Raw genomic sequence first — 11205 nt, 5'->3', positions numbered from 1 at the left:
CTCCAACTCCTCAGGTAGAGATAGTCATTCCAGTTTAATATTTTACTTGCCCGTCCTTTTGCAGAGCAGCCATAAATCCTTTATTTCTTTGTTAAGATTGTGCACCTTCTTAATGAAAACATGCTATTTATTTAAATAAATATTTCCAAATTTGTGCAAAGACTTCTACAAAAGCTTTGTGTATAGTTTTGACTCTGTACAATTATTTTGCATAAAGTGTGTTTGTATTACAGAGTCAACAGATCAGCTCAACTTGAAGTTAAATGAGATCATGAAGGAAAAGAATGACCTGAAAGGTAAAGATGCTTGATATTTAATCGCAACTTGTTTATCAATAAGTTAATCATACTCAAATTAGATATTTCCTTCCATTATTACAAACAACACGTATTTCCGACGTTTTTACTTGTTTCTGTGAAGATACATTACGTCGGTTGACCACCGGCTTTTATTGCAGCTCACAAATAATAAACAATAAATGCAAAGTTTATACAGCGTATAGTAGAGGATTGTAAAGGACAGGCATCGTGTGGATTGGAGGTAGGAGTAATGTTTACGGAAGAGGTGCGTTTTCAATACATGTTTAAGGGATTCAATAGTGGGTAGGTGGCGAATATGGAAAGACAGTTCCGTTGTACAATAACTAAACATCATGTGGCCATATGTTGTTCTGATGACAGGAAGAGTAAAGAGAAGGTCGTCAGGGTTATGTTCTGTTATCTAAATTTTGCTGGATATATCTTTTTGTTGCAGATGTGATCGCTCAGCAAGAAGCAAAAAACTCAAGCACTAAGGAGTATATACAATGGCTGGAGGGTATGAAATTGCTTGATATTTTAACTCGAGAGCTGCACGTTCATTTAAGATGTATAGATTTTACACATCCAACATAGTTTAAGATTACGTCTACCGTTTTTCTTTCTTCTTAAAAAATTTTATTGAATTTTATCAAAACTGCAGTTTTGATAAAATTCAATAAAATTATTTAATTTACTGTCTACAGAAAAATTACTTGCTCTTGAGACCGGGAAAACACACCTTGAACAGGAGAAAAGTGACATACAAGGTACCGTTTTTAAAATCTTAACTAATCAATCAAAGTTAATCACCGAATTTTGAAACTTTTTATTAAACTCTGCCTTTAAAGAAATACAGAAATGCCTGTTTAGTTTACTTACCATTTTATTTTCAAACGGTGATGAGACAATGATATAAACTGTGTACTCCAGCTGGGTTTTTTTTTATCTCTTGACATCTTTGGTAACTTATTAGACATTTACTTAGTGTCGACGAATACAACAATATTCATCAAATTAATCATAGAATGGTGGAAATTGTTAAAAATTATTGTGCTTTTCTTATTCTCTTTTCTAATTGTTTTGCTCTAATTGTGTTTTATATATATATACCTCAGAGGAATGCCATCAGCTTCAAAGTCGGTTAGAAGAAGAAAGAAGAGAAAAAGACACACTGACTCAGGAACTAAACAGTCTGAGAAAAGGTTACAGAGAGAATGAAGGTTAGTCTTGACAAAATCAGCGCGCACACACGCACACAGATACACAAGCACACGCGCATAAACAGAAAAAGTGAGAAGGGTTAAGCAGAGAAGATAACATGAAATTTAGAAAAATAATTTATGAATTAAAAAAAATGGCAGGACAATATAAAGTGCGTGATAAATCAAATAAAAAACCTTGAATCACAATCTTGTCCTTTTTCCGTGGAGACATCTTGATTATTATTTCTGCATTTTCCCCCTCGTAAAGTCACTGAAATTCCTCCGAAAATCTCATTCTATGTGGATGAATGCATGCATTAGTAACAATACTGCAATACTTATTTGATTCATTTTTTCTGATGTGTAAGCTCTGCTGTTATTCTTCCTCTAGAGCTCTCTAGACGGCTTCAACACCAGTTGTACGAGGTCAAGACCCTCAATGAGACAGATGACAGAGGATCTCCTTCGTCTGGAGAACACATGCAGAGAGAAAGAAGGTGGGTATCAACGTCAGTGTTCATGGCGAGGGAGGAAAGAGTAATAAAAGAGGAGGAAGGCGATGTCTTCCTGCATTTCCCTAGAACTAGTGTAGAATGAATCACTATACATTTGTGTTGGTGTGTGCATTGAACATCGTTGGACTATTGGTCTGTAATGACTCATTAGTTATTTATTTTTGTGTTGGTGTGAATGAGACATGCATCTAGATTCTAATAGTTTGTAACATCTTAATTCGTTAGGTGAAGTGTCTAAACTCATCAACGAGAAGAGAATTCTAGAGCAGAAGATAGAGGAAAAGACAGGTATTTTGCAATGTCTACATTCTACTTGATGAATTATCACCTTTCCTTAAGTTGCTTTTATAGAAACGTTTCTCTTTTTTCTGTCATGAGCTCTAACTATTAACTCAGATTTTGTAGACATATTTGCTGTCGCAGATAATTTCGAAATCGAAATACGCTGTAGAAAGTCTTAAAGTCTTTGTTTGATGGTTCCGCAGTGTAAAAGGATGTTTTGTTGCACACAAAAAATTGAATGTTTCATCTCATAATGCTATTCTGTTACGATTTATATTTCAGGGACAATCCCTTAAGAAAAAGTTAAACGAAGCCAAGACGCAGAACGATAAACTGAAACAAAATATTACCACTCTGGAACAGACTTGCGAAGAGAAACAAGGTCAGCTTTTAGTGTAATGTTATTGCAGATATCACTACAATAGTTGCACCATCAGATGATGATACCATCATCCATCATCATCATCATCATTATCTTGGGTTGATAAGCTACCACGGTTGTTCAGATCCGACATAAAGAGAGGCTGTTGTAAGAACTAAAATGTCTACTACATCGGAATTCAAACTTGTTTCACTCGCCTTTTGGGTTTTTTTTTCTTAAGATACTATTGATCAACTTCGCAATCCAAAGTCGTGAACACTTCGAGAAAATCACAAGACTGGAAGGTACAAAGAGTATAGATCTTCTTCTACGTATTTTCAATAATTTATTTAAGTTCAAAAGTTTTTATATTTTGTGAAGTCAGTCCACATGACAAGCTTACATTTAGCGGATTCCTTTACACTTATTCAATGTATACATCAAGCCAAGATGTCTAACAGTAATTTGGAGGTGATCATTATTTTCCTGTCATCTTGCAACTAAAACTAGCGAAGAGACAGAGGAAAATAATTATCCTTTTATCTTAAAAACTCAAAAGATTGACAAAGCTTAACACGGATAAGATATAACTAGTTGTTATATGTAATAATTTATCCAATAACACAAATATTTTCACTTGTTATGAAAGAGTTCGTTATTCTTGAGATTGTATCGTTCTTTTCGTTAAGGAAAATTTCTTCACTGCTCCAACAAAAGGAAGCATCCGAACAGGTCGAAACCCAACTTAGAGGTATTGTGTACAGATGCTGAAGTCTCTGTCCACCTCTCTCTCTCTTTTTGTCTCTCCGTTTTCTTTATTTTTCTCAAAACAGAAGATATTGAGATAGAAGGATCGTCATATGAAAGATGATACTACTAAATATATATTTATAAGCTGTAGGCTTACTCACGAACTGTCTCTCCAAACACTAAGTATATTTCTTTGATCGCAGCCTTGTCTACATCATCTCCATCTTTTACCTGTCCTTAACGAACACTCATTAAAAGGCCTGTTGCATGCCATTTTACCATATGTGTTGGCTCCTCTGTAACTTACAATGTCTACAACCGATGTGATGAGGTCAGGTGATACTCAGCTCTATTCTTTTTATTGTACTTTTTATTCTTCTTCTCAAAAGCTGATGTGCGCTTACGAACCAGTATCTCGGAGAGTTGTCTAGATTATACTAGTTTGTAACATCTCAATCCTTTAGGTGAAGTGTCTGATCTTACCGACCAGAAGAGAATTCTTCAGCAGGAAAAAGACCAGAAGACAGGTATTTTGGACATTCTGCTTGATGAGTTGGCCCATTCCTATACTGTTTTTACATAAACCTATTTTCTTTTCTCTCTCGTGAGCTCATAATTCTAATTTTAGACACATTTTTGTTACGGATAGTTTAAATATATGATAAAATATTCTTTAAAAGTCATTCTTCAATGCTTCTGTAGTGTAAACAAACTTTTAATGCTTATTCTCAGTGTTTGTTGTTACGATTTGTATTTTAGAGAATTGTCGCATCCTCCAAGAGAAGCTACATGAGGCCATGAGGCAGCAAGCAAGACTTACACAGACAGTGAACTTTCTGGAACAGACATGCGCAGAGAAACAAGGTCAGCTTCAAGTGCTACTGTAGGTATCACCAACAACAGCTCCATCATGAGATGCTGATATCATCATCATCATCATCGTCATCATCATCATCTGGGTATTGGGAGTAACCTACATAGTTACTGAGACAAACATGAACTGCTCATAGACCAGAGACTGTTGTGAGAACTAAAATGGCTTCTACACAGATAATTAAACTTGTCTCACTCGCCATTTTGTGTTTTCCTTCAAGATACTATTGATCAACTTTCCAACCAAAGACGTGAAAACCTCGAGAAAATCACAAGACTGGAAGGTACAGAGGTTATATATCTTCTACTCATTTTAATTACTTATTTCCGGTCAGAAGTTGTTTTTGCTAAGGTCAGTTCAGACAACCTTTCTTACTTTAGATACAGTGAACCGCTTTCATTAAATAGATCTGTGTACACTTAAATTTTTAGTTTAAAATATTACTAAACACTAATATCTGAAGGATATCAGATAAGATATAAAAAAATTATCAAAGTTTTTCACTTTGAAGAAAGGTTTTGTGTTTTTATAAAGGTATAGTTTCTTCACTACGCCAGGAATTGGAAGCATCTAACCAGGACAGAACCCAGTTGGCAGGTAGTGTGCACACGTGCTTTAGTCTCTGTCCATTTCTCTCTCTCTCTGTATATGACACCTGTTCGCAGATCAGGCCATTCCCCGCAAACTCCGGGTCTGTCAGATTTCCTCATAACACTGTCTCTGTATCCCCCCTTGTTAAGGTGAAGTTTTTTCAATATAAAATAAAATCTTTTCTTTTCTGTCTGCAAAATTTTAGCGCAGAACTCTTCCATCAGCCAGGAACTCGCTCAGGTCAGAGGAGAGAACAATCGTCTTCAAGGGGTACATTTCAGGAGACACAAAATGCAAACCGCTCAAGGTATCAAGCTTTGTCAGGATGATTCTGACAGCTGCAAATGAAATCTTTAGACGAAGTCTTTTTTTTTCTTTGATTTTGAAAATTTTTTTTGACATTTGCACACTTTTTGAACTGAAATGTGCATGTTAATTAAAAAAATATGCTACACCATACCGTCAACCGAATAATAATCGGTTTTTGTTAACGGTCTTGCAGACAACTTGCTGGAAGTTGGACAGCAGAATATGACTCACCAAATGCAGGAGGTAGAAGCAAGAACGGAGTTGCAGCATTTCAGGCAACAGCTAAATGCCCGAATCCTTCAAACCACAGAGCTTTCAGGTAGTTCATTTTTTTTTTTTAATAGTATTTTATATGTAGGTAAAAGCGAAAATTTTATCTATATGCTCATCTCCTTTCTCACACACAGGAACAAAACATACACATCTGTAGGGAGTAAGGTAAGCACATTTACTTGTACGAATGCATGCACATGCAGACACACAGCCACACAGAATGCAAAATATCTCAAAGTATTAACTAATAATCAGGGCGCTCATAGAGCTCTGTAACCCGTATCCATGTTACGAAGATGATATGGAAAGAAATAGCAAATACATGATACTAGCTTTTGAGCAAGAGAGAGAGAGATCCAGTAAAAGAAAAAGTTCTGCTCTGAGAATGACTGCATGAGCTCAAATCTGTCACAAGCCGTCAGTCCACGTGTAAAAACACAATTCGACAAATGGACAATAACAGCACCAGCCGGTTAGGGGAAAAGACATTACTCTTCTCATTACTAAATAATTACGCACATTATCAGGTAGTATCTTGTGTGTGTTGTTGTTCAGAGAGGGTAATGCAGCTGGAGAGAGAAGCCACCTCACAGGTGGCCGAGGTTGACAGACATCGCAGCAACGCCCAGAGACTTGAAGAACAGCTACGAGACGCACGTGGCCTCCTTCAATCACGTGACAAAAATATCGATTCATTGCGAGGTAACGGACATGAGGCGTACACGAAGGGAAACTGGCGACATTACACGAAAAAAATATGCAATCAATGTTTAAATATTTTACTGAATATACACGGCACTGATCCAACCATGACGGAAAGTACAACTATTTCCAACATAAATGGTTTGATCACGGACGTGTGTAGGTGGACTGCTGACTTTCGTTAGTCTCGGCGAGTGAGTATTACTGTTTGTTATTTAGCATGTGTCTTAGCTTATGTAAGAACATAAGAACTCGATGTGTGTCAAGTGACTCTTGACTTTCAGAGCAAGTCAGTCAGCTCGAGACTGCTGTCGACGGCGCGCGAGGTCATCATAGAGACATCCAGGCTCTGCTTCACACGAAGAATGAAGAACTCTGTCAGTGTCAAAGAGATGCTGAGGAAACTACACGTGAGGAATACTTTCACGCCCTTTGAATAATAGTTTTGTAAATGGATAAGCACTTTCTACACAAATATCAAGTTTAGTGTGTCTGTTAATGGCACATTGTCTGAATGGTTCTATGTTAGAAGAGGATGCAGGCAGGGGGGGGATTTGGTGTTTTACGCCGTGTAAGCAACTAAGGCTATATTACGGCAAGGCAGCCAGCCCTGTAAACAGACGCCACGTGCAGAGAAAGAACAGCGTGCCCGAGACGAGAAATGAACTCTGGGCAGCCAACCTTCACTGTATTGGTGACAGGCGCTAACAGCGCTAACCGTTGCGCCACCGGGCCGCTGATGCAGGCAGGGGGACCCAATTTCGCCTTACATATTCATTTTATGTGTAGAAATTCTAGATATTATGATAAAAAAAATACATACATAAAAGGTATAAAAATCCAAAATAGCGAAACTAAAATTAATAATGCACATTATCAGGTAGTATCTGTGTGTGTGGTCGTTGTTCAGAGAGGGTACTGCAGCTGGAGAGAGAAGCCACCTCACAGCTGGCCGAGGTTGACAGACATCGCAGCAACGTCCAGAGACTTGAAGAACAGCTACGAGACGCACGTGGCCTCCTTCAATCACGTGACGAAAACATCGCAGCATTGCGAGGTAACGGAGACGAAAGGAAAATGGCAACATTGCACGAAAAACTATACAATCAATTAAAAAATCGTTCGAGATTTCTGTCCTGTCACCATTACACAGGTCAATATAAAAATAAAATTCTAAGGTAACCATGACTGTACCACGTGTTGGACTTAAACCTATGACCTACATGTTGGATTACTGTTTGTTACTTAGCATGTGTCTTAGCTTATGTAAGAACATAAGAGTTCGATGTATGTCAAGCGACTCTTGACTTTCAGAGCAAGTCAGTCAGCTCGAGACTGCTGTCGATGGCGCGCGCCTTCATCATAGAGACCTTGAGGCTCTGCTTAACACGAGGAATGAAGAACTTTTTCAGTGTCGAAGAGAAGCTGAGGAAACTACACGTGAGGAATATTTTCACGCCCTCTTAATGATGTTATTTATTGTTCCTGTAAAACGAAAAGCTGTTTTCCTTAACTCTGAAGGCCCTACATCGTCCGCTTTACCAAAATCATTATCTTTTTTTTTTCGGCAATTTTCACGGCAATTAAAATTCACACCATACATCCTGTAAGTTCTATTATTAGAAAAATAGCATTCTTTTCAATCATTTAAGCTATTTTAATTGTTTTAATACTCATTCGCTCGTTTGTTCATTTCCCCTCGCTGGTTGGCTCGTTAAGTTAGAGAAGCACACCAAACTCCAGGTAAGGTGTACTTTCATGATTTATTTTATTGAGCATTTTCTTCAGTGATGCTAGATATTAAATTTGTTTATTTCAATTTTCAGATAGAATGCGTCAGCTGGAGCATGAATTAAGAAATCAGAGCTGTAAGTCTTCCACTTTTGTTTTTCACACAACCATGTCACTATAGTTACCATTTATACCACCAATACAGGTATTGTTAGAGAGCAACTGTACCCTGGGGCATGTGTGTATGTGAAATAGTCGCTTTGTCGGTATGTTTGTCATGTAAGACGTGTTTACTGACTGTGACTGATGTGTTTGTTATTTGAAGTGTTTTGTAAGCTGTTGATCTCCAATAGCCTGCAGTTTACATAGTCTTCGTCTTGTCTGAAACTTTTTGACAAGGTTTAACTGTCTCTATTTCAATGCAAATTTAATGAACCTTTTCTAATTTACGGGGATGTGTTTCTTCTCTATATTTCTCGCTGATTACACTTGGGATCTGTAGGTGAAAACGTGTAGTTTATGTCGACTACCTGGTGGTGTGTATGTTCTGTGCCATCTGTCACAAACCTGCTGCAATGTATTTTTTTAAATGTTGAGGTGAGTGTATATCTTTGTTGATTTTTCAGTGAGTGTGTATTTCTGATGAGTGTAATATATTTATGTATATTTTATTAATATGGTTTAAAATAGTTGAGAGTTGAACTTGCATTTGTCTAAAGATTGGTTTTGTTTTTCTCTCCAGGGTTTCGTTTGGATTTCTGTTGTGTTTTAGGTTTTCTACTCTGTTTAATTTTATTATTCATATTCTCCTGGGCTTCCCTACCAGCGCTGAGTTGAAAATAACTTCAGTAAGTGAAAACTCTGTTACTTTCATGTGGATGTAGTTGTGTATGTTAGAAGGGGAAACATTGTGGAATTTGTGCTGTTTCAAGTGGAGACCTTGTGAGGAACTGTACTGATGTTTGTTGTCTAGTAGTTAACTGAAAAGAATCATCATCACTATCATCATCGTCTTCGACATTTAGGGTAAATGTTGATCTAGTGATTTATATCCGGAACTCGTGATTTCTTTCATTTGTTTCAGTTTGAGCGCAGAGACTCGAGCATTCCCAGGTGTGAGAGGGAAGGAAAAAAAGGAAAAATTTGTGCTTAAGTGTTTTCTTTTAAATTATAGACAGTGTTAGTAATTTGACGTGCGTATATGTAACTTAAATGGCTAAAATAAAGTGTGACTGCGAGTGTAAGTGGGTGTGGTCGTAGCTTTACGATCGCCATCATGTGTCACCCTGTTTACCTGTGCTACCTTCAAGAATGGCACGGCTGACTGGCGACACACCTTAGCCACCAACACCCTGACAACTGACTTTCATATCTTGAGGCACCAGAGGAAGGGAAGGGAGCAGACCTGATAGAATGTCAAAGTATTAAACACCAGATGAGAGTGTCCTCTTCATACAGGACCATCCTCACTAACTCCTCATCACATGAGAATGTCATCCATCAAACAAATGAGAGTGTCATCCATCAAACAAATGAGAGTGTCATCTATCAAGCAAACCCCTCCTTACCCAATGCCTACCCCACTGCAAGATACTACCGTCTGGCTGAAGAAGTCCTTTATTTACACCTCGATATTGCTAAGTAAACTTCTTAATTCATGCATACTATTCATTGATATACTGCTTTAGTCTAATCCTTGAAATTTGATGGTTAGCTCCATCATTAGGTGTTAGACGAGTCCTGTCTTTAGACAATATAACATTTACAATTAAATGATTGTTAAAGTAGAAAGTTTATCTTTAGTCAATGGCTCCAATATAAGCCCCATTGTACCATGTCACCGTGTATACCGTGATATAACACTATCTGTTTACTCTTTGTGTAATCCCTTTTAGTCTTTATCTCTGTTATCACATTGATGCCTTGCACATTAATTTTTTTTCTCTCGAGCTGCTTCTATCTGTTGTAATTTGACAGTAGCCGGTGTAACCGATAATTTATTGATACAAAGTGACCTCCCTTCAGCTTGCGAGTAATTTCAATCGAATTTCAAGTTTTCAAATGCTTCTTAAGCTGCAGATATAATTTCACACATAAATTACACGAAATTAAAGGTGTTCATGATTACCGTTGTCTGAGGATTCTTAACATTTTTGAAGCATGCCAACTAGATTAGCTAATAAAATGAGTGTAAAAGCATCTGGTATAAATAAAACATCATGCCTCTCCTTTCTAGCTGATAGATTCACACATATGTTAATAACAAAATAGTTTGAATAAACTGATACAATATGACAAAAGCAAAACCATAGATAAAATTTACAAAAAATGGCAATGTCCGAGTCAGGGAATTTTAGAAATAAAAACAGAGATTAGATTCTTCCACTGTCTCTCTCTATATATATATAGTTATGGACAGGACTGTGCATACCAGGATATTGTTCTCTCTGATAATAAACAAAGCAGACAGTGTTTAGTTTTGTATTTGTTGTGACTAGCACTGGATCGTCTAAGCCAGGGGTAGGAAACGTCCGGAGAGCATTTTATTAAGGTTGCCATGGTATCACAGATTACAGTAAATATATGAGCATTTTTCATCACAACTTCCATTTGTGTTCTCACCAGTTTGTTACCATGTCTGATTTACTGAATACAAGTTCTCACTGCCACCCGACCTGATACTTAGATAGAAAATAATGTACCAGTTGTTTGCAGTCGCTCATGGTTTAGATGCATTTAATCCGAAAATATAGTTGGTAGAGGCATTTGTTTACATTTTATGAGAATAACACTTGCTTTTGTGTTTTGTCACCACTGGATTTTATACTTATATTGATATATGCTTGTTGTGATGTGCCTGTATGCATAATGATTGAAGAGACAAATGTGGTGATAGTTGAATATTGTATACTAGTAGTATATAGTTACATGTAGAAATATTAATGCTGGGCATAGAGACAATGTCAAAAACTGGTGTTATTGTTTTATAAAGGTTTGCACATTGAAATACATATTTATTAACCCTATTCAGGAAATTTTTGGTGTCCGTTGGATATTATCATGCTTCTATCAATAAAGTGAGAAAGAAGAAAAAGAGTAATGTTAACTAATTATGGTTATGCATTTTATCTGTGAGATGATTGCAGCTGGCACCGCACAGATGTTGTGACAGAGGATTTTGGGGAAAAGTAGTAATAAATACATCAACACTATAAGCAATATAAGCACAACATGCCTTCATGTCATTTTTGTCTTAGCTGTGTAGCATGACAATATTTACAAAAGATGCTGCAGTTCTCCTCTTCTAGAACCTGAA

General features: G+C 37.0%; 1 protein-coding gene and 2 long non-coding RNA genes across 3 annotated transcripts; all 3 read left to right on the top strand.

Annotated features, from left to right (window-relative positions):
• The first annotated feature begins 751 nt into the window (after positions 1 to 751).
• On the top strand, positions 752 to 1519 carry LOC112553648. Its single transcript, XR_003097090.1, has 3 exons — positions 752 to 816; positions 1004 to 1066; positions 1415 to 1519. It is a non-coding gene; the product is annotated as an uncharacterized LOC112553648 (long non-coding RNA).
• A 1826-nt stretch (positions 1520 to 3345) lies between these two features.
• On the top strand, positions 3346 to 4938 carry LOC112554655. Its single transcript, XR_003097280.1, has 5 exons — positions 3346 to 3410; positions 3874 to 3936; positions 4169 to 4273; positions 4504 to 4566; positions 4818 to 4938. It is a non-coding gene; the product is annotated as an uncharacterized LOC112554655 (long non-coding RNA).
• A 442-nt stretch (positions 4939 to 5380) lies between these two features.
• LOC112554654 (coiled-coil domain-containing protein 18-like) lies at positions 5381 to 10983 on the top strand. The gene is made up of 8 exons (XM_025222584.1): positions 5381 to 5502; positions 6012 to 6158; positions 6443 to 6568; positions 7069 to 7215; positions 7473 to 7598; positions 7985 to 8026; positions 8632 to 8737; positions 8974 to 10983. The coding sequence occupies exons 1-7, from the start codon at positions 5406 to 5408 to the stop codon at positions 8724 to 8726; spliced, it is 780 nt and encodes a 259-aa protein (XP_025078369.1). The 5' UTR covers positions 5381 to 5405; the 3' UTR covers positions 8727 to 8737; positions 8974 to 10983.
• The last annotated feature ends 222 nt before the right edge of the window (positions 10984 to 11205 follow it).

The sequence above is a fragment of the Pomacea canaliculata genome, linkage group LG13 (genome assembly GCF_003073045.1).
Source record: "Pomacea canaliculata isolate SZHN2017 linkage group LG13, ASM307304v1, whole genome shotgun sequence".
NCBI classification, from domain to species: domain Eukaryota; kingdom Metazoa; phylum Mollusca; class Gastropoda; order Architaenioglossa; family Ampullariidae; genus Pomacea; species Pomacea canaliculata.
Note: the sequence above shows the minus strand (reverse complement) of the source record. Positions and strands in the feature narration are given on the sequence as shown.